Consider the following 22,781-nt stretch of genomic DNA (forward strand, 5'->3'; position numbering starts at 1 on the left):
CTGCTTCCCATCCAGCTCCCTGCTTGTGGCCTGGAAAAGCAGCCGAGGACGGCCCAAGGCCTTGGGACCCTGCACCCATGTGGGAGACCCGGAAAGAGGTTCCTGGCTTCTGGCTTCAGATCGGCGCAGCGCAGCACCGGCCCTTGCAGCCGCTTGGGGAGTGAACCATCGGACGGAAGATTTTCCTCTGTCTCTCCTTTTTGTGTATCTGACTTTCGCAATAAAGAAAAATTATATATGAAATTCATTAGGTTTATCATGTAGACCAAAAACACGTTGAAGAAAAAGTATGGAACTGCTCAAGAAGGATGCAGCTTTTTCATATGTAAATACCGAATCGCAAGTCGTGATATTCCTTTACACCTCTGTGTAAACGCAGTTTGGCAGCAGCAGCTCAGGAGCGCACACGACTGGGAAGCCCGCGCCGCGAGGCAGCAAGCTAGGCTGCCCGCCCGCCGGCTCAGGCTCTGACGGACAGTTCTTCCAGCCACTCACGCCGCGCATCTCGGCAGCGCTCCTCCCCTCCGGGTCCCAGCCAATGGCAACCGCGCTCCCGCGGAATGGCAGCCAATCAGTGGGGAGCAGCCGGGGAAGCCGCCGGGCCCAGTTAGGAGCGGCCCGAAGAGAGCGAGGTGCGCGGAGAGCGCGGCTGAGGAGGTAAGATGGCGGCGCCCCCCGGCCTCGTCCCCTGCGGGCGGGCTGCCGCGTCGCCCCCCTCAGTGGGCGCAGACGTGCGGCCGCATCCGTACCGGCGTCGGGAGCCCCTCTCCCGTCCGCGGGCTCCCAGGAGCCCGGCCCGCGGGTGCCCAACCTCCTAGGACAAAATGGCGGGCGGGCCGGGCGGGGCGGGCTGTGAGGAGGCGCCGGACAAAGGCGGCCCCCGGGAGGCGGGGCGGCCTCGAACCTGCGGCTCTGCACGCGCGCCTGCGGCTGTGCCCGCGTGCCCGGCCCGGAGAGGCGCTCCGAGCTGCGGCCGTGGAGCGGGGACCCCCGGGGAGGGCGGCGGGAGGCGAGCGCGTGCAGCCGGCGAGGCCTCGGGACGCCGTCCGCCGGGCTTTTTGCGGAAACGGTGAAGGCTTTTTGATCTTCCGTGTGACGCCACAGGTTCTGGTATGAACAGGATTCGGATTCACGTCTTGCCAACCAGTCGGGGGAGGATCACCCCGGTCCCCAGGTCCCAGGAGCCCCTGTCTTGTTCCTTCACTCATCGTCCGTGTTCGCAGCCTCGACTGGAGGGGCTGGAATTTTGCATTAAGCATATCCTGGAAGATAAGAATGCACCGTTTAAACAGTGTAGTTACATATCAACCAAGAATGGAAAAAGATGTCCCAGTGCGGCCCCAAAGCCAGAGAAGAAGGATGGGTATGCGCGTTTATGTTATTTGTGCCTTTGAATCTGAATGTGAGATGGCCTGTGGCGGGCGGGCGGTGGTGGTCATCTAACAGTGCGGGGTGTTAGCTGAGACAGAGCGGCCGAGTTTAGGTCATGACATTGTGAAATTGGGGTAAAGGGTGTATCCTTGACAGATTAGAGGCAAGTAAACGGATGAAGATGGGAAGGACGACTAAAAGCACTTAGCCTTCTCCTTCTCTTTACTTTGGAGTGTGCTTTTGTGTGTGGGAGGACCTTATTAAATAATATGCAGAATCGCCTGCGTGCATTCTGGACCATGATTCGTAGCTTCAAAGGCATTCATGTGAAAATGTAACCTGAGTGGATAATTTGTATAGAACCTGTAGTTTTAAGGCTGTGTGTTACATCTTACTCGTCTGCAGTGAGTTCATACTCAATTTGCCTTCCAGAACCAGTATTGAAAGATGAACAGTGGATCTCTTTGGTTTGTTACAAGATGATGTCAGCATTTTATAGTTGGAACTGTTATATTTCCTGGCTAGAGCACTTGGTTGTGCTATCTGCTTTTTCCTTTAGTACAATTGAGTTGATCTCAGGCCAGCTGAATTCCTCTGACTCACTCTTTTTTTAAGATTTTTATTTTATTTTAAGATTTATTTATTTTTATTGGAAAGGCAGATATACAGAAATAAGGAAAGAGAGAGGAAGATCTTCTGTCTGATGATTAACTCCCCGACTCCCCAAGTGACCGCAACGGCCAGAGCTGAGCCCATCCAAAGACAGGAGCCAGGAGCCTGTTCTGGGTCTCTCACACAGCAGGTGCAGGGTCCCAATGCATTGGGCCGTCCTCCACTGCTTTCCCAGACCACAAGCAGGGAGCTGGATAGGAAGTAGGGCCACCAGGATTAGAACTGGTGCCTATACGGTATCCTGGTGCATTCAAGGTCAGGGCTTTAGCTGCTAGTCTAGTTCCAGGTCCACTGACTGGTCTTTTTAGAGGTGAATAAAATCCTCGTTCATTTGAACTTAAAAGTGAGTTGATAATCAAGCACTGTGGAAATCCCCAAACTTGTCAAGAAGAGATGTAGAAATACTAATATTTTGTCATCTTAGGGTGTCCTTCTGTGCAGAGCATGCCCGTAGAAATGCCATGGCAGTCCATGCTCAAATGAAGAAAACCAACCCGGGGCCCATGGGCGAAGCACTCCTGTGCCAGCTGAGCTCCTATGCTAAGTCGGAGCTGGGCTCCCAGACTCCAGAAAGTAGCCGCAGCGAAGCCATCCGTATCCTGGGTAAGATGAGAGTGGACTGCGCTGTGGTTTAGCACCGTTGAACGTGCTGGTGGTATCATTAATTTGTTGGTAATTGGGTGAGAATTCCAGGATTGTTTCGTTGCTTTTGGTGACCTCTTCCTTCATTACTGTTGTTATGCTTAACACCTTCGCTAGGTTATTTCAGGAAAATAATCCCTTTCAGTTGACTTTTTGCCCTCTTGAGTTGTAAGTCATCTTCCCTGCCTGTGTGTTGAAGTGTTTCTGATTGCTGGTGCCTCTGTCTTGGGTGGCTGTATCGAGTACTCTGGCTCTGTGTGGTGGAGTTACGGAGGTGGGAAGTCTTAATGGCTGCTCTCCCTTCCTTGCCTCAGAGGAAGACAGCTGGAGTGATGGGGAGCAGGAACCCATTACTGTGGATCAGACATGGAGAGGTGACCCTGACAGTGAAGCTGATAGCATAGACAGTGATCAAGAAGATCCCCTAAAGTAAGTTGTAACTCCACGTAAAACTTTTGACTACTTTGTGCAGGTAGTGTGTGGTCTGTAGCACTGCATGATGTCAATGGAGTAATCGCACCAGCAGGGGAGAAGACAAATTTCGTGAGCAATGATAGTTTCTTAAAGGTGCCGTGGGGTTCATCACTGGTTTGCCTCAAGGCAGGATGTAATTTACTTTTTTAAAGTTTTGTAATTAAGAAAAAGATGTGAACACTAAAAAAAAAAAAATTAGGAAATTTCTCGGACCATGGGAGTGGGAGGTGGATTGAGAAATTCTTTAGCCCAGTTAGAGAAGACAAAATGGGTGTGAACAGCTGCCAGGCCTAACCCTCGGGTATGATAATCCAATTGTACTTGAATAACTGCTTCGTTTGCAAAACTTTGTACTTAGGGATTTTTGTTTTGTTTTAACTTGGGAGCCTGAGCTGGAGCTCTCTCTGTCTTAATACTCCTGCGGTAGCTGGGCTTGGGCCAGGCTGAAGCTGGTCCTTGGTCCTGGTGTCCAAGGTGGGTGGCGGGGATCCAAGTACGTTGAAGCTGGACTCGAGGACAGAGCCAGGCACTCAGAGATGGGATTCAGGGGTTTTAACTACTATACCACATGCCTGACCCTGATTGCATTTTCTCTCCATCTTTAAAAATATCTATTTTTTGAGAGACCAGTTGAGAAACAAAGAGGCTGGAAGGGAGGGAGAGAGGTATTCGTCTAGTGGTTTACTCACTAGGTTGCTGTGACAGTCAGGCCTGGGCCATGCCGAATTGAGGAGTTCCTGCATGAAGGGCCAGGCTGGCACGGATGTGGGATGCCCGTGTGGTAAGTGGCAGCTTGACCCTCTGCCACAGTGACCCCTCGTTACGTGTTCTGGGTAGAATAATTTCGTCCGTCTGTTGAGTAAGTTTATCAGCCGTCCAGGAAGTTCTGTTTTTGCGAAGTCCATGTATGTTGTTTGAAAGAGAATGTTTCCTGTTGGCATTTTGTCACAATATAGCTCACACCAACATATGCCTTCCGCTTTGTCCCCGTTATTATTCTAGCTGGCCATATTTGCTTTAAAGACCTGTATCCTCCGTGGATTACTAGTTGATCTTTCATACAGTAAATCAACTCAGTTTGGAAGATTCCGAAATTTGGTTTTGTCAGAGTGATTTAATCTCCAGAGCATGCACCCAGATTAATTCCTAAGAATGCTGTATAATCCAGAATACCAGTTAATTTTATGAGAAAAAGAAATGCCAAAAAGACTAGGTAGTTGGTATTAGTCTCTCCTGAAAGATACTCAAAAGGGAAAATAAAGCCCCAGATTTTTTAAAAAATATTTATTTTATTTTTATTGGAAAGGAGATTTACAGAGAGAGGACTGAAAGATCTTTTATCCACTGCTTCACTCCCCAAGTGGCTGCAACAGACACAGCTGAGCTGATCTGAAGCCAGGAGCTTCTTCCAGGTCTCCATGTGGGTGCAGGGTCCCAAGACCTTGGGCCGCCCTCGGCTGCTTTCCCAGGCCAGTGGGTGGGAACTGATGGGAAGTGGAGCAGTTGGTGTAGGAATCAATGTGCATGTGGGATCCCGGGACTTGCAAGGCAAAGACTTTAGCCACTAGGCTACCACACTGGGCCCAGGCCCAAATATTAGCTGATAGGCAGCTAATATAAGACTTTACTTAATATTCCCAATGAGCTTGTCCAGTAAAAAAAAAAACCATTAAGTATATGCACATTTAGGGATGTACATAGAGTTATTAAATGTTATCAATTAGTGTAGTGATATTATTAGCATGTTATGTACAGGAATTTAATTTGGTGTTCATTTAATTAAATTCTTTTCATTAGGAGTTTACATCTTCTGTGCCAGTAGCTTTGTCATCGGTAGGACCAGTTTTATAAAAAAGATTTTACTAATTTGAATGATATAATTAGAAGGACAGAGAGAGGACCTTGTATGCTCTGGTTTGCTCCCCAAGTGGCTGCAACTGCTGGGGCTGTCTGGCCCAGGCCAAAACCAGGACCCTGGATCTCTGTCCAGGCCTCCCTTGAGGGTGGTAGAGCCCCAGGCACCTGCCCAGGAGTTAGGAGTTTCTTCCAGATCTCCCACACCGGAGCAGGGTCTCGAGGACTTGGGAACCATCCTCCACTGTTTTTCCAGGCCACAGACAGGGAGCTGGATGGGAAGGAAAGCAACTGGACCACCAGCTGGTGCCCATTTGGGATATGCTGGTGCTTGAAGGAGGAGGATTAGCCTCATTGATGAGGCCCTTCACTCCTGAGTTAATTCTGTTCATCATGTGTATTCCACTAGTTATTAGCATGCTTTGAGTTCCTGTTTGGAATTGGCAGCAAAGCTTAAGGTTGATATGGATTGTTTTAAATTGGCAATTAAAGATTAACTTGGGGTGTTGAATTTTGGAAATAGTATCAAGAAAATGAACTGGGGACAGTATGTATATACAGAGCTGTTTGAGTTGCAGTATCTGAATTTTAAAAAGTTATGGGCATTTGTTGTTGTCTTTTTTTACTTTAATTAAAATAGACTAACATACTAAAGATATTTAGTAGAAATGTTTTAGAGGGTTATGGCTGATGATTATTAAATCATTAAAGCAGTACAAGTTGTGGATTAGAAAAAAATGAATGTTTATTACATCCTCACTTTCTTAAAGTTATTTTTTTCAGAGATTTATTTATTTGAAAGGCAGAGATACAAAGAAAGAGGTGTTACGTCTGCTGACTTACTCCCCAAACAGCTACAGTCGCCATGGTTGGGCCAGTCAAAAGCCGTGAACTCTGTCCAGGCCTTGCACATGGGTAGCAGAGCTGGAAATGTTTTGGTCCGTTTTGTGCTGCTTTCCAGTGGACGCTGTCAGGGAGCTGGGCTGAAAGCTGAGCAGCCAGGACTGAGGGCGGCATGCTGGGCTTACCAGCGGTGGCTTAGCCTGTTACCCCGTGGAACTGGCTCCTAAGCCTGTCATTATACTTTGCTGAATTTCTTATTCCAGACACGCTGGTGTCTACACAGCAGAAGAAGTGGCCCTGATTATGCGTGAGAAGCTAATCCGTTTACAATCTTTATACATTGATCAGTTTAAGCGACTTCAGCATCTGCTCAAGGAGAAGAAACGCCGTTACCTGCATAACCGCAAGGTGGAACACGAGGCTCTAGGCAAGTTTCCTGTCCTTGTAACAGCTGTTACGGGTCCAGCAAGTGGGTTGGGGAGTAATTGGACTTATTTCCATCATAGTATGTGGTATAGGGGACAGTTTGCTTTTTAAACTGCTTATCGTGACAGCCAAAGCTTTTCCTGTTTACTTGTTGATCTGGAGGTCAATCCTTGATGGAGATCTTGGCTGTTGTGACTCCCCAGGTGGTAGTCTTCTGACTGGCCCAGAGGGGCTTTTGGCCAAAGAGCGAGAGAATTTGAAACAGTTGAAATGTCTCCGGCGCTACCGCCAGCGCTATGGCGTGGAGGCGCTGCTGCACAGGCAGCTGAAGGAGCGCAGGATGCTCGCCACAGAAGGAGCTGCTCAGCAGGTAAGCACATGCCTTCTGGGCAGGGCTGGCGGAGCTTTGTTTTCCTGCCAAGGACCATTTTGATATTCACAACATCTGTGGGACATCAAAGTTGGTCAGCTTAGTCTGTGGATTGCTGAGTTTTGAGTTCCACCTGTGGTTGCCATGGTAAGGCCAGAGCAGATAACCCAATGGTGCTGTTCAACAGCCAGCTATTCCACACTGATGCTCGGACGTATATACATTCAGCTTATTTACAGAATTAGGATCGTTGTTAGAACATGGTATCCAGGCTTGGCACATACAATTTTATGACTTGGGATAGTTCTTTGGTTTACCTAGTCCTCAGTTCAGATGTAGGCATAGGTTAAAACTCTCTTGCTTGGCAGTTTTAGAACGCCAGGAGATAGAACAGGAGCTGCTGAATGTAAGGAGAGTAAGGTTTTACAGGAAGAAGAGATCACTCAAATTTGTAATTAAAAAAAAACGTCATTTTCATTTTGTTTGAAAGGTAGCAAGAAAAAAAAAAGGTAGATTGTCACCTGCTGATCGATTCCCCACGTGCTTGCGACACCCTCTGCTGGACCAGACCGAAACCAAGCGCCAGACCATGCTGCGTCGCCCATGTGGGCGACAGGGACCCAAGCGCTAAGGTCGGCTGCGCGCTCCGAGGGACAAATTAACAGAAAGCTAGTGTGGATAGAGTGGGGACTCAGACCTAGGCACTACAGTAGGAGACGTAGGAAACCCAGAAGGTGATAGAATTGCTGTGCCAAGTGCCCAATATTAATTGTGTGTGTGTGTAAGACTGGTGAATTTGTAGAGGTTGAAAGTAACCAATAAGGAAATGCTTTGTAGGTGAATATTTTCATCACGGTTAGTTATATGTTCTTCTATGAGTTCCTGTTTTTTCCATTTTCAGGCTCATACAACGCGCTCCAGTCAGAGGTGCTTGGCCTTTGTGGATGACGTTCGTTGTTCCAATCAGTCCCTTCCAATGACCAGACACTGCCTTACTCGTATCCTTTCAATATGTTGAGACTCCCATTTGCTGGCTGGACTGGGAGCCGCTGGGAATCTCTGTGTAGTTTGCTCATTTGAAAGGCTTTGCCTTGGCCCTGAATCAAGACCAACAGTTTGCTGAAGCTGTTGGTTTCAAGCAGGAGCCTAAAGAAATGTCTTTCTCTGGTCTGTTGACCATTTCAGAACTGCGCAAATGTAATGGTCAATTCATTGGGAAGAAACATCAGAACTGTGGATGATAGGTGTGGGTTAATGTTTAGTTTTAGTTTTAGTATGTGGATTCTAAAGGCTTATATGTATCTCTGGATTCTTGGTTTAACTTGCTCATTTTAGAGTTAAAACTGTTACAGTGAGTTTTGCATGGAAAACAAAAGGATGGTCATACATTGTGGGCTTTGAATGTCATCCTTTTGTATGGTCAGGACCCTTACTTGTATGTTTTAAATTTCATTTGAATCAGACACAATATTTCGAAAATCAAGCTGCTGCCCTTTTTTTTTTTTTAAAGATTTATTATTTTTTGGGTAAAGACGGATATACAGAGGAGGAGAGACAGAAAAGATCTTCTGTTCGATGGTTCACTCCCCCGCGGCTGCAATGGCTGGAGCCGAGCTAATACAAAGCCAGGAGCCAGGAGCTCTTCTGGGTCTCCCACGTGGGTGCAGGGTCCCAAAGCCTTGGGCCGTCCTCGACTGCTTTCCCAGGCCACAAGCAGGGAAAGGAATTGGGGCCGCTGGGATTAAAACCGGCGCCCATATGGGATCCCAGTGTGTGCAAGGCGAGGATTTTAACCACCACGCTATCGCTCCGGGCCCTTCTGCCTTTTCTTAGAGTTAATTTGTCTTTAACGGTTCTTGATTCTACTCTAGAGCTATATTTACATTGGGTTGAAAAATTGTTTAATTGTGTATTGGAATGTGAAGTGCATTTTTTTTTTCCTTCTGATCTATTTGTTTGAAAGATAGAACAGCAGAGAAAGGGAAAGAGTAAAAGATACTTTGCGTTTGCATTTGGTGGTTTCACCCCTGCAATGGCTGCAGCAACCGGGTCTGGGCCAGAAACCCCCTTGAGGGTTTTCTGTCCCTTTTGGGACCGGAAAGGTGTCCTTGATACTCTCCCAGGCCTGCTAGCAGGGCTGAACTGGGTGCTGAGTACTTGGGACTAAAACTGTCACTCCACATGTCGCATTCCTGGAGTCTGGCTCCATCCATCGCCCACATCCCAGCTGCACTGCTGATCCAGTGTTCTGCCAACGTGTGTAGGCAAGCAGTGACATGGCTTAAGTGCTTGCTGCCCGTGGAGTCCTGGATTGAATTCTTGGCTTTGGCCTGGTTCAGCCTGGCTTTTGGGGTCATTTGGGGAGTGAACCAGGAATAGAAGCTGTCTCTGTGTGTCTCCCTGTAATTGTGCCTTTCAAATAAATAAATACATCTTAAAAAAAGAGCTCCCATCTACTGTTCACTCCTCCAGTGCCTGAAATGGACAGGGCTGGGCTGAGGCCAATCAGGGACCTGGAACACCTGAGTCTCCCACGTGAGTGGCAGGGCTCAGCTACTGGAGCTGAAAATGAGGCTTCCCAGGAGGTGCTTTTTTTACAACGCGGAAGTACCGGGAGCTCTTGCATCTGCTGCAGTTACTCCCCAGGTGGTTTTCAGTGGCTGGAGCTTCCCCAGGCTGGAGCCAGGAGCTTCTGAGCTCTCCTGTGTAGGCGCAGGGGCCCAAGGGGCCATCCCTGTTGCATCAGCAGAGGGCTGGATTGGAAGTGTAGTAGCTGAGACTCAAACCAGCGCTCCGATGGGATGCCTGCATGCTTTTCTGCTATGCCACAGTGCCTGCCTCCCTCCAGATGCATTTTAGCTGGAAGCTGGAATCAGAATTAAAGCTGGGATTGTTACTTGCTCTGATAAGGGGATGCAGGCATCTTGACTAAATAAATACCTGCCACCAGATTTCATTTCTGTGAGTGGATTTCAAAGATAGGGTAGGTGAGACGGCCGGTGGGACTGTACATTGCTGCGAGCTGTTTGAAATGCATTTTTTTTTTTAAAGATTTATTCATTTTATTACAGCCAGATATACACAGAGGAGGAGAGACAGAGAGGAAGATCTTCCGTCCGATGATTCACTCCCCAAGTGAGCCGCAACGGGCCGGTGCGCGCCGATCCGAAGCCGGGAACCAGGAACCTCTTCCGGGTCTCCCACGCGGGTGCAGGGTCCCAATGCATTGGGCCGTCCTCAACTGCTTTCCCAGGCCACAAGCAGGGAGCTGGATGGGAAGTGGAGCTGCCGGGATTAGAACCGGCGCCCATATGGGATCCTGGGGCTTTCAAGGCGAGGACTTTAGCCGCTAGGCCATGCCGCCGGGCCCTTGAAATGCATTTTTAAGTGTACAGTACCAATGAGAATTTAAGATGATAATTGCTTGTAGATCAATATTTTTATATAAAATATTCTTCCAACTAGAGGCAATCTTAATACTTTTAGAGGTGTGGAAGAGTAAATCATGCCGTAGTATAATGTGGAATATTTTCGGGTATATTGACAATTTATCAATTGCAGTAAAATGGTAGTAAAAAAAAAATGGAATTTCATAGAGAAAGAATGCTACATACATGTGATTATGTTTAAATGAATAATTTTTTTAAAAATGCTTTCTAGGTTTTTTAAGTGAGCTTGAATTTTCTGAAGGGGAAAAAACAGTACACATTTTAAGTACAACATTTCTTGTAATACTGAAATCATTGACTAGGCTGTAAACGTTTTTAAAAACAAAGTTGATAACAATACTTGAGAAAGGAAGTGTTTTTTTTATTTTTCTTTTCCTTTTATACTCTTCCAGTCATAGTTGCCTAAGTCACTTACCCTTCCTTAAGTCCTTATCCCAGAGAAAGATGGACTGCCAGTGGGGACCTGGATGTATTCCGGTCTGATGGAGACCGCACTGGACTGAGAGGGAAGGATCCAGACTCTTAGTTGTAGGTCAGTTCTTCCCTTCCTTGTGTCTCGGTGTCTTCCTCTGAAAGGGGAGGAGGCAGAGGGAGATGGAGAACGGGTTTTTAGGCTGTTGTATTAAAAGGCTTTTGTGGAAGTTCTTTAAATTCATGAGAAAGTTGAGATTGAAACAGTTTAGTGGATTAAGATTTTAAATAATCTAAATAAGATTGGCTTACTAAGCATATTAGATAATCCTTAGATTTTTTTTTTTTTTAAATTTATCATTGGAAAGGCAGATTTTAAGAGAGACAGAGAAAGATCTTTGATCTTCCATCTGCTGGTGGATTCACTCCCCGAATGACCATAAGGGTTGGAGCTGAGCCAGTCTGAAGCCAAATATTGAAACTTCTTTTGGGTCTCCCACACAGGTGCAGGGTCCCAAGGCTTTGGGCCGTCCTCAACTGCTTTCCCAGGCCACAAGCAGGGAACTGGATGGGAAGTGGAGCTGCCGGGATTAGAACCATACGGTGCCCGTATGGTATACCGGCGTGTTAAGTTGAGGACTTTAGCCTCTAGGCCACCGCTCCTGGCTCCTATATGTGTTTTGGTTTTGTTTTTTTTTGTTTGTTTTTCTTTTTTTTATTAATTATTTTGCATTATGTGACAGTTTTCATAGGCTCTGGGAATCCCCCCACCCCTCCCCACGCCCTTCCCCCCTGGTGGATTCCTCCACCTTGTTGCAGTATTACAGTTCAAATTCAATCAAGATTCTTCATTTGCAAACATATACCAAGCATAGAGTCCAGCTACTCATTGTCCAGATGGGTTGAATCCTATATGTGTTTTTAAAAAAGGTTTATTTACCTGAAAGACAACATGAGAGGGAGACACAGTGAGGTTGTTATCTGCCATGTGCTGGTTCACTCCCTCCTGGTGGTCAGGGCTGGTCCAGGCCTAAGCCTGGAGAGTGGAACTCCGTCTTGGTCTCACATGGGGAGCAGGGCCCTGAGCACAGATCTCATCTTCTGCTGGCTTCCCTGGCCCATTAGCATAGAGTTGGATAAGAAGTGGAGTAACTAGGACTTGAATTGGCAAGCTGATATAGGATATGGTGTTGCAGAGGGCAGCTTTGCCAGCCCCTAAATTCATGTTTACTGAATGATTATCCTGTGCTGGCTACTGCTGTTTTAATGATTGCCAACTTGGGGGCATTTTGTCTTCTGTTTGGCTGCGTGGAGAAAGTTTTGGCTATCTTAAGTGGGTGGGGGCTCCTCAGAGGTGGTGAGCAGGGAGGCTGGCAGCAACCTCCATCCAGCAGGCGGCTCCCTGCTTCACAGTGTCCGCAGTGCCGTCATGGTGAAATCCTGCTCGGGTGGTTAGTTAGCTCCCAATGTGGGTTGAAAGAAATAGCTTCATTCAAGAAGGCGTTTTTAAGAAAAAGAAAAAAAGTTAATTTATTTATTTACATGAAGGACAATAACAAAGGTAGGGAGAAGAGAAGAGGGAAGTCTTTCATTTGCTGGCTCACTCCCCAAATGGCTGCAACCGCTTGGGCTGAGCCAGGCTCAAGCTGGGTACCTTGAATTCCATCTGGATCTCTCAGGGGTGTTGAATCACAAGGACGTGGGCCATCTGCTTTCCTAGGCACGTTATCGGGGAGCTGGATTGGAAGTGGACCAGTCGGGACTTGAACCAGTGCCCTATGGGATGCCAGCATTGTAGGTGGTAGTTATACCTGCTGTGCCATTAATACTGACCTCAAGAAAGTTTATTTGATTTTAAAAATTACAATAGATTGAAAGTTTTTTTTTACTTTATTATGTTTCCCCTTTCCTCTCCTTTTTTTGGAAGGCAAAATTGCAGGGAGAGGGAGAGGGAGAGAAATCCTCCATCCACTGGTTTACTCCACAAATGACCCAGCAGGCAGGATCAAGCCAAGCTGAATCCTGGAACCAGGGAATTCATACTGGTCTCCTTTGTCTGATAGGGACTCAGAAAGTTGGGTCTTCAGCTGCACCAGGTTTATGTAAGCTATTTGCTTTTGTCATAGCATACTTTTGAGTGGCTGTTACCTTCCTAGGAGCTCTGTTGATATTTGGTCAGACATTTTCCTAAGAGGGAACAAGGTTAGTATCTCTGGTTTAAGTGAGGATCCTGAAAAGGAGATTGGGGATCAGTCCATTACTGGTAGAACAACAATTGCATGCTAGTTAACGTACAGTTATTTTGAGAGGTAACTTTGAAAATTGTTCATTGCATTTGATTTTATATATAAAGAATGTAATATATATATATTACAGATTATTTCCTGTAAGTTTTATATAGACACCTCTGTCTTATTTTGCACTTTTGGTAGATCCAGTTTTATTTTCCTTAATCATTCTTTACCAGATATCTGTCAGGACACGAATCAGGTACTGTTCAAATGCTGCCAGGGATCTGAAGAGGTTCCCTGCACCAAGCCAGTCCCTGTAAGCCTCTCGGAAGATCCCTGCTGCCCACTGCACCTGCAGTTGCCTCCTCAGATGTATAAGCCCGAGCAGGTCCTGTCTGTGCCAGACGGTCTGGAAGCCGGCCCCGTGGAGCTGTACTTGAGTGCTTCCGAGCTTCAGCCCACTGAGAGTTTACCGCTGGAGTTCAGTGATGTAAGTTAGGGAAGCTCTCTTCTGCTTGGCTCTGGAGACAAGGCCTTATCTCAGTGGTGAGAAGAGGCTAGGATTTTGTGGTCAGGAGGGTCGAAGTGGCAAATGTGTGGCTGGTTGTACGCTAACATACTCGCTGCTGGAGTTCTACCCTATCCTGCTTTTTCTTCAAACTTTCTTAAAACTGCTTTTCTTGGAAAACATTCAGCTGTCACATGGTCTGCCCTTTTAAACTGTAATTGTAGTATTTTAAAGTATATTTATGAAGTTATGCAGCCATCACCTCATGTTGGAACGTTTTCATCACCCACAGAAGAAAGACAGAGCTTATTAGCAGTCACTGCTTGTTCCTCTTCTATAGCTGTCAAAACCCTAGTCGTCTTTTTGTCTGTAAATGTGTTTAATCTGGACAGTTTATATAAATTTTTCTATATAAGTGGTCTTTTGTCCAGCTTCTTTCACTTGGTATATTTTTTTTTTTAAAAGATTTTATTATTATTGGAAAGCCGGATATACAGAGAGGAGGAGAGACAGAGAGGAAGATCTTCCATCCGATGTTTCACTCCCCAAGTGAGCCGCAACGGGTCGGTACGCGCCAATTCGATGCCAGGAACCAGGAACCTCTTCCGGGTCTCCCACGCGGGTGCAGGGTCCCAAAGCTTTGGGCCGTCCTCGACTGCTTTCCCAGGCCACAAGCAGGGAGCTGGATGGGAAGTGGAGCTGCCGGGATTAGAACTAGTGCCCATATGGGATGCCGGCACGTTTAAGGCGAGGACTTTTAGCCGCTAGGCCACGCCGCCGGGCCCCACTTGGTATATTTTTAAAGCTTATCTTTTATCGTGTGCATGAGTATATCATTCCTTTTTTGTGACAATTTATAACAATCCGTAAAGGATTTGAGAGGGAGAGAGTGCCCCTTTTCTCCCTCAGGCTGCTCTGTACACCACGTGGCCCACCAGCTGGGAGCTAGGGACCTGGTCCAAGCTGCCCAGGCTGCGCCAGGCTGCAGGCAGGAGCTTAGAACTCAATTTGAGTTTTCTTTGTGGCAGGGGCTCAAGCCAACGAGCCATCATGTCACATGCTGCCTCCCAGGTTGTATGTTAGTGGCAGTGGAGTTGGGAGTGGGGCTGGTACTACATGAGTATCCCAGGTAACAAGCCAAACGTGCCCTTCTCTTTCGCTCATAAGCAGTGTTGCAACTGCTAGGCCAAATGTCTGCCCCTCTGTCGGTATTGACGCTTAGAGAATCACTAAGTGAGGCTAGTGTGAGGGAAATTGGGAAGGCCACATGGTGGTTGGGCGCTGTCACCAGAGTGTGTTCTTTTTTTTTTTTTTTAAGATTTTATTTATTTTTATTACAAAGTCAGATAATACAGAGAGAGGAGGAGAGACAGAGAGGAAGATCTTCTGTCCGATGATTCACTCCCCAAGTGAGCCGCAATGGGCTGGTGCGCGCCGGTCCGATGCCGGGAACCAGGAACCTCTTCCAGGTCTCCCACACGCGGGTGCAGGGTCCCAATGCATTGGGCCGTCCTCCACTGCTTTCCCAGGCCACAAGCAGGGAGCTGGATGGGAAGTGGAGCTGCCGGGATTAGAACCTGCGCCCATATGGGATCCCGGCGCGTTCAAGGCAAGGACTTTAGCCGCTAGGCCACGCTGCCGGGTCCAGAGTGAGTTCTGATTGGAACTGAAGTGAATTCTGATTTCTGTGGAAGTAACAATGTAAGTTAATGATTTGGCAAGGTAGTAAATTCTCTTTGCAGATTGCTGTTTCTCTGAGAAATGATTGTGTTCGGCTCTGGCTGCTGCTTGAACTTTTGGTGTGTTACATGCAGATTGTGCTGTTAGCCGAATAGAACAATAGTGATATTGCCAACTATTTAAAAAAAAGTTTTTTAAATTGTGTTACTTTTTAAGATTTGTTTGTTTTCATTGGAAAGGCAGATTTACTGAGAGTAGAGGCAGAGAGAAAGATCTTCCGTCTGCTGGCTCACCCCCCAAGTAGCTGTACCTGATTGCTTTTTTTTCTTTTTTCTTCTTCTTTTTTTAAAGATTTGTTTATTTTTATTGGCTAGTCAGAATTACTTGAGAGAAGGAGAGATGAAGATCTCCTATCTACTGGTTTACTTCCCAGGTGGCCATAGTGGCCAGAAATGAGCCGATCTGAAGCCAGGAGCCAGGAACTTCCCCTGGGGCTCCCAAGCAGATGCAGGGACCCAAGGGTTTTGGGCCGTCTTGTACTGCCTTCCCAGGCCACAAGCAGGAGCTAGAAGGGAAATGGAACAGCTGGGATATGAACCGGCGTCCATATGGGAGCTCAGGCATGCAAAGCAGGCTTCAGCCACTAGGCTACCCGTGTCGGGCCCGCACAGTTTTCCAAGTATGTACACCACTCTGACTTTGAAAAACCTGCCCCTTTGTCCCTGCGCAATATCCTGGTGGCAGAAGTCCTCGCCTTGCAAGTGCTGGGATCCCAAATGGGCGCCAGTTCGTGTCCTGGCAGCCCCGCTTCCCGTCCAGCTCTCTGCTTGTGGCCTGGGAAAGCAGTCGCCAAGAAACGGCGCCCATATGGAATCCCGACGCTTTCAAGGCGAGGACTTCAGCCGCTAGGCCACCATGCCTTGCCCTTTTCTGTATATTTCTAAATTATGTGATAAATATGTCTTGCATTTGACTGTGATGTGTTTAAAATCCCAGTTCTAAATGGGAAATTTAGGATAAGTTGTGGCATTCTTAAGATTTTGGTGGCGAAATCTGTGTCACTAAGAAAAATGGACTAGGGCAGTAATTTATGAAAGACAAAATAATATTGAATAAATTAATTTAAAATTTCCCCCATAGTTTCTCTTTTTAAAAAAATGATTATAAGGTCTGGTCTTGTGCGGTGTGTTAAGCTGCTGCTTGGGACACTTACCTCATGCCAAGTGCCTGTTAGTTCTCTGCTGATGTGCAGGGGGAGCAAGCAGCTGATGACTTGAATACTTGAGTCCCTACCAACCACGTGGAAAACCTGCATGGAGTTCCAGGCTCCTGGCTGTGGCCTGGCTGTTGATATCATTAGGAAGTAAACAGTATTTGGTTAAGATTGGTTCCAGTTCCCCTAGCCCATCTCAGAATACCTGGGTTTGGGTTCTGACTCGAACTATTTACTCATGCTTCTTGCCAGGGAGCCCCGAGGAGCAGGTGGCACTCAGGGAGTTGAGTGTGGAGAACCAGGATTACGTCTGGCTTAGTTACTGCGGTTGCAGGCATGGGGGCGGGGGGGTGGTTACACCAGCAGTGGATTAAGCTCCAGTCCAGTGAATGTAGGATTCTTCTCTGTCTCTTCACTTTGTGTCTGTGGCTCTGATGTATAAATAAATCTTAGACTAAACATAGATTCCTTGCATTCTGATACTTTAATCTCTGAACATTACTTTTTTTAAATTATGATGATGATGATGATAATATTGGAAAGGCAGATCTATGGAGAGGAGAGACAAAGATCTTCCATATTCTGGTTCACTCCCCAGGTGGCTCCAGCAGCTGGAGCTGAGTCCGTCTTACTCCAGGAGCTTCCTCTAGGTCTCCCACAAGGATGTGGGGTCCCAAGGCTTTGAGCCATACTCCACTGATTGCCCAGGCCACAAGCAGGGGTGGAAGGGAAGTGGAGCAGCCGGGACGTGAACCAGTGCCCATGTGGGATCCTGTGCTAGAGGGGGAAAGATTAGCCAGCTGAGCCATTGCACTGGGTCCATATTCCTGCATTTTCACTAAACCTTTGTATGCATGTTAGTTTTACTTTCATTTAAGAGTTTTACTCTTCATTTAAGAGTTGAAGAGAAGGTGGGATGGGGGAGCTAGAACATTTTCATGTGCTTGTTCACTTCCCAGATGGCTGCAGTCAGGAGGCAGAAGCTTCATCTGGGGCTCCCTTGAGTTGGCTTGGCATTCTTCAGCTGCTTTTCCCAGGTCCTTCACAGGAGCTGGCCTGATGTAGAGCAACTGAGACTCCAGATGACACCGTATGGCAGGTGGTCACCTTCCTGCTTTACCACATGCCAGTCTCTACTTTATTTTTAACTGATAGAAATTTATGTAAAAAATTTTATGTATTTGAACTTACCTGTCCTTTTGGTTGCTGTTTTGAATGGGAGCAGCATGTTTTCTGCACTGTTGTAAGGGTATCCTCCCTGTTTACAGACGCGTTAAGACAAGCTCTGTCCTGGGAAGACCCAGATCCGCCAGGTTCCTCCTGTTGACAGAGCTAGGACGTTCAGGATGGCTGTTTGAGAGCTGTGAAGATGTGGGCTGCTCGTGTGCACCAGAAGCCGCTCTGGGGAGAAACGGCCTGTGCTTGTCATGCCTCTGCACTGTAGTCCTGGGGACGAGCCCTCTGAAAGTGCTTGCATGCCTGCGAACTGCCACTCTGCCTGTTCTGAAGGGAGCAGAGAATGCTGGACCCCTCTGCTCCCAGAGCTAGGCTTTTTGGGGGTGTTGGCTCTCATGAAGTTGGGGTGCTTTGTTGTGAGGTGGACAAGTTGGACTTTGGATTTTGGAGTTGGCTCTGAGCCCTTTTCGCATCTGAGTGAAGCCCCTGGGAGTGTCCCTGCAGGTGTCCTCTGCCCCTTCTTGCGGAGGTCGAGTGAACAGTTAAGTCCCAGGAACCTTAGAGTTAGGTGCTGTACATGGGGGCCGAGTCTTGCCCTCCGGGTAGGGGCTCACTGCGTTTTGGGGATCCCTTTGCTGAATTTCCAGGGAGTGCTTGGGTCGGGGTGAGTGCCTCAGTGTGCCTTCGCTTTGCTTGCTGTTAGGTGTGAGTGTTGCTTAACCATGTGGTGAGCAGGCAGCAGGGAATTGGTCTGTGAGCAGACGTGTCTGTGCAAGGAGAGAGCGAGCGAGCCAAGAGGCTCCTGCTCACATCAGTCACTAATCCTTTAGGTTTCTTTTTCCAATGTTAATTTTTGTGAAATGTAGCACTGTATACACGCAGCAGGAGGAACTTCCTGTATCACCTTTTGAAGACATTTTCAGTCCTTGTCATCTTGTTAATTGAATTACTTTAGCTTCACTGGTTTCCATTAAATTCTAAGTTAATTATATAATTGTACATACTAAAAGAATTGCAGAAATACAATTTACAGTCTGCAGGGTGCGGATAATGGTTTCTGTGGAGGGTACTGCATTTCCCAGGACATTAGCAACGAACATTAGGTAGAGTGACTATCTTTTTCTCCTGTTTGTGCTTTGATTGCCCAGCTCAAGGCCAATAGACTTCCTTCCTTTTTTTGTTTTCTACTTTATTTGAGGTGAAGAGAGAAAGTCAGCTACCATCTACTGGCGTACCCCCTCAGTGCCCACAGCGTCTGACTGGGCCATGCTAAACCTGGCACGCAGGTGTTTGGTCTCAATCTCATGGGTGGCCGGCCTCCCCTGACAAGCCAGTATGTGCTGCTCCGAAGGTGCGCTTTAGAGAGAGGTGGAATTGAGCAGAGTTCAGACCTTGACCCCAGGTGCTCTGATGAGGAATGGCAGGGACTCGAGGTGTTGAAACACCTACACCAGCAAGTTCTTTTTAGATTTATACATTTTTACTGGAAAGTCAGATTTACAGAGAGAAAGAGAGACAGATCTTCCATCCACTGGTTCACTCCTCAAGTGGCTGCCATGGCTGGAGCTGAGCCAATCTGAAGCCAGGAACCAGGAGCTTCCTCTCGGTCCCCCATGTGGGTGCAGGGTCCCAAGGCTTTGGGCCGTGCTCTACTGCTTTCCCAGGTCACAAGCAGGGAGCTGGATGGGAAGCGGGACAGCTGGGACAAGATCCTGGTGTGTGCAAGGCAAGGACTTCAGCCACTAGGCTACCACCCCAGGTCCCAGTAGGTTCTTTAATGATAATGCTTTTTGGGATTGGCATGGTGGCTCAACTAATTTTCCCCTGGAAGCATCAGAATCCCATATGCTGGTTCATGTCCTCGCTGATCCCGCTTCCCGTCCAGCTCTCTGCTTGTGGCCTGGGAAAGCAGTGGAGGACGGCCCAAAGCCTTGGGACCCTGCCCCTATACCGGAGACCTGAAAGAAGCTCCTGGCTCCTGGCTTTGAATCAGCTCAGCTCCGGCCGTTGTGGTCATTTGGGGAGCGAACCAGCGGATGGAAGATCTTTCTCTTTGTTTCTCCTTTGCTTTGTAAATCTTTCCAATGAAAATATTTAAATGTTTTTTTAAAAAGAGAATTCTTTAATTTTTAGGGGGAGAAAGAGGATTACAAATTTCTGCTCAAAAGCACTTCCAGAACCAAACTTCTTATGAAAGTAGGTTATTAAAAAATAAGTGGCCTCCACAAAGGCCAGGGGTTACAAACCCTGATGTGTTTTGTGACCCTTGGGAAGGAGAGTTTAGTCCTAGACATTTAGAACGTAGTGGTGTGAAAGTTTTATATACGCTTACTGTTTTAAGACTTTATGTTACCCTGAAGGCCCTTCAGCAAACCTGGTTGGTGTAGCTTTTGGTTTCAAATAGGCAGCAATAATGTGTTCCTTGTGGTCAGTTGACCCCAGCATCCCAGTGGGACTCACCAGTTCAGTTACTCTAGAATAGAATCCATTGTCTTTTTTTTTTTTTTTCCTAGTAAAGTAGTTGAAGTCTAGAGTATATATTGCCTTTTTAAATACAGCATTTGAAGCATGTTAGGCATAAGGATCAGAGAGTTCTGTGTTGGTTATTCAGAGGAATTGGAGGTTTTGGTATCTTCTTCCTCAGTTTCCTTTCCCTTCCTCACTGGCTGGCTTTGTGGCTCGTTAGCAGTCCTGCGGTGCCTAGCGTTTTAAGCGATGTCTAATTTACATTTATGCTGATTCTCCATATTACATGAACAATTAACTTAGATGTTGATTGCAGTTAGTCTCAGGAAGTATCTGTTCTCTTTAAGGTTTAGTTGTTCTTATTGGAAAAGCAGATTTACAGAGAGGAGGAGAAACAAAGATATTTCTGCTGGTTCACTGCCCGAGTAGCTGCAACAGCTGGAGCTGAGCTGGTCTGAAGGCTGGAGCATCTTCTGGGTCTCCCACACAGGTTCAGGGTCCCAAGGCTTTGGGTCATGCTTACTGCTTCCCCAGGCCACAAGCAGGGAGCTGGATGGGAAATGGAACAGCCAGGACACAAACCGGCACCCATATGGGATCCTGGTACTTTGAAGAGTCGGGGGATTAGCTAATTCAGCCATTCTGCTGGTCCCAGAACATGCTCTTTTTAAAAAGCGTATTTTGTGGCATGTGTGTGTGTATATGTATGTATGTATATACTGTTTTAACTGCTGTAGCCATTTTTAAAAATACGCTTGACAGGCATTAAGAGCATTCATATTGTTTGCAACCATTACCACTCCTTTTCCAGAATTTTTTTCCATCAATTCAGACAGAAGCTATCCTTTGAACAGTAATTCTTTCCTTTCTGCCAATCCCTGGCAGCTCACTCTACTACTCTCTGTCACTGTGAGTTTTCCTGGGAGTTAGCTTTTTTCCTTTTTGCATGTCAGCGTACTGGTTTGTACTTTATACTTGGCAGCAGTACAGAGTTCTTAGTGCTTCTAGGTCTTATTTGTTGGACATTTGGTAAAATTTTCTTTTGCTTAAGGATAGGCTGGAGTGAGGAGCTGTGGGATTGCTGCGGGCTTAGCTGAGGACTCTGCTAGTGGGCGTGGATGGCCTTCCTGCTGCTGCTGACGGGCTTTCCCCTTTGTTTCCCAGGACTTGGATGTTGTGGGGGATGGCATGCAGTGCCCCCCATCACCTTTGCTTTTTGATCCTTCACTAACCCTTGAAGATCATTCAGTCAAAGAAGTTGCTGAAGGCGCAGTGGATGTTTTGGCAAGTGAAAAATGCCAGCCCGGGCTCCTTCTGGCTGGTGGGAGGGGCGTGGCATCGCAGGTGGACTGTAAAGTTCCCCAGAAACGAGGCTTTCACCCAGTAAATGACACTGTAAGGCAGGGACGTCAGAGAATACTGTCCAGATGGGCCCTTAGAACATCTGATGGCTCCTGATCCTTGTTCCAGAGTGGGACATGAATTTAAATAAAAAGTTAAGAACCTGAAGAGTTTCGCGCAGGAGTTTTGTTACCTGTTTATTGTCAGAGTATTTGAAGTTAAAACAAAGATAAAATTTGTTTCAATTCATTATGTATTAACCGAAAAGAAAAGGGTTGAGACGGGAATCAAGGTAAATTGCACTGTGTAAGGAGAGTTGGGCTCTCTCTGAACCGTGTGGGGGGTGGGTGCCGGTGGCCCTCACTGAAGACCAGCAGTTTACTGTGGTTGTTGGTTTCAAGCAGAGGCCTATAGCACTGTCTTTCTGTGGTCTGGTGGCTGTTCTGGAACCTCAGCAGAGAATGGCTGTTTGATTGAACAGAAACAAACCACAGCTCTGTCTGCCATTGGCAGAGCCTCAGGGACGCACAAGTAATAGCTTCTGACCTTGAGGGCCAGGCCAGCCAAGGGTGTGGAGTAGAACCACCCAGGGTTGTTGGTTTCTGTTACCTTGTGCTTGCTGCTAGAATGGGCCTTGATAAATAAGATTAAGACTCCAGAATGGATAAATGAGTTCCTAACCAAAGTGCCTTTCTTTAACAGGGCCAGATACAACCGGCTGGAGATGGGTGCAGAAACCAGGGACCTCGAAATGCTGAGAAAGTTCCTGCACAGTTGCCTCAGAGTGCATTGGCTACTGCGAATGGGAAACCCGAGCCCTCTGCCCTCAGTTGACAGTTTGCTTTGGAAGGCATTTGACTTTGGTGGAGTTTAACTTCCCATTCTTTATGCAAGTGTCTGTGAGCATCTCTCACTCAGCAGTGGCAATCCACACTGCTTTGGTTTTCTTCCGGACTGAGGTATACAAGCATAAGTCCACATTTTAGGAGAACGGAACAGTATTGTTTTAGAGTTGTAGGATTCTTCCTGCTCTGGGTAAGGGAGAGAAAGTGAAAGGGAGTGGAGTCCTTGTTGGAGCTCCTGGGATTGGATGGCGGCTGGGGTTATGTCTACTAGGAAAGACTTCTTTGTATTGCGATTTCCCAAGTCCTTGGCATGAATCCACACCGACGAGCAGTATTTGGAACCTTGGTAGCCTTAACGTCTGGTTGTCTAAGACTTGCAACGAATGCTTTCCTCACCTCCATTTCATTGGGCAACCTGAATCTTTCCCCCAGTGTACTCTACTTTAATTCCTCAGAAAATAGCTCACAGGCCTGGGCTCTCCTTAACCATCTGTCTTGTTTATAACCTATGTAAATTTCTATGGTGGCTAGCTTACGTTTGACATATTAAAAATTTATTGTATATAGTTTCTAATAAATGTTATTAAAATATTAAAAAGTCACCTTAAGTGAATGCATACTTTGTGTTCGAGTGTCTTTTTTTCTGGGTTTTAGAGGGCTTTCTGATGGGGGCAGGAAAAAATGAGACACATAATCTCTTCTTTTACAAGTTTATTTTTACTGGAAAAGCAGATGTACAGAGAGGAAAGAGACAAAGATCTTCCATCCCCTGGTTCACTCCTCGTGTCTCCAATGGCCACGGTTGAGCT

At 46.9% G+C, this 22,781-nt stretch overlaps 1 protein-coding gene and 2 non-coding genes across 4 annotated transcripts; all 3 read left to right on the forward strand.

Annotated features, from left to right (window-relative positions):
• The first annotated feature begins 530 nt into the window (after positions 1–530).
• On the forward strand, positions 531–22,173 carry KANSL2 (KAT8 regulatory NSL complex subunit 2). Of its 2 annotated transcripts, XM_036497088.2 has the most exons (10): positions 531–657; positions 1,105–1,363; positions 2,468–2,646; positions 3,000–3,114; positions 6,120–6,283; positions 6,486–6,652; positions 7,554–7,650; positions 12,980–13,233; positions 20,951–21,070; positions 21,830–22,173. In XM_036497088.2, exons 2-10 carry the CDS (start codon positions 1,113–1,115, stop codon positions 21,959–21,961), a joined length of 1,479 nt encoding a protein of 492 aa, XP_036352981.2. In that variant the 5' UTR covers positions 531–657; positions 1,105–1,112; the 3' UTR covers positions 21,962–22,173. The 2 variants fall into 2 exon arrangements, with proteins under 2 accessions (XP_036352981.2, XP_058529803.1); XM_058673820.1 differs by lacking the exon at positions 21,830–22,173 and having other exon boundaries at positions 20,951–21,370.
• Positions 7,744–7,880, forward strand: LOC131482145 (small nucleolar RNA SNORA2/SNORA34 family). The gene has a single exon (XR_009246782.1). It is a non-coding gene; the product is annotated as a small nucleolar RNA SNORA2/SNORA34 family (small nucleolar RNA).
• On the forward strand, positions 21,481–21,616 carry LOC118760135 (small nucleolar RNA SNORA2/SNORA34 family). Its single transcript, XR_004996604.1, has one exon. It is a non-coding gene; the product is annotated as a small nucleolar RNA SNORA2/SNORA34 family (small nucleolar RNA).
• Positions 22,174–22,781: the final 608 nt, after the last annotated feature.

The sequence above is a fragment of the Ochotona princeps genome, chromosome 15, assembly GCF_030435755.1.
Source record: "Ochotona princeps isolate mOchPri1 chromosome 15, mOchPri1.hap1, whole genome shotgun sequence".
NCBI classification, from domain to species: Eukaryota; Metazoa; Chordata; class Mammalia; order Lagomorpha; family Ochotonidae; genus Ochotona; species Ochotona princeps.

Excerpts from the sequence above, each read along its gene's own strand:
- KANSL2 (XM_058673820.1), top strand. The coding sequence starts at position 1,113 with ATGAACAGGATTCGGATTCACGTCTTGCCAACCAGTCGGGGGAGGATC. Across the intron at positions 7,651-12,979 it reads GACCAGACACTGCCTTACTC|ATATCTGTCAGGACACGAAT; the intron begins GTATCCTTTCAA and ends ATTCTTTACCAG. Across the intron at positions 13,234-20,950 it reads TACCGCTGGAGTTCAGTGAT|GACTTGGATGTTGTGGGGGA; the intron begins GTAAGTTAGGGA and ends TTTGTTTCCCAG.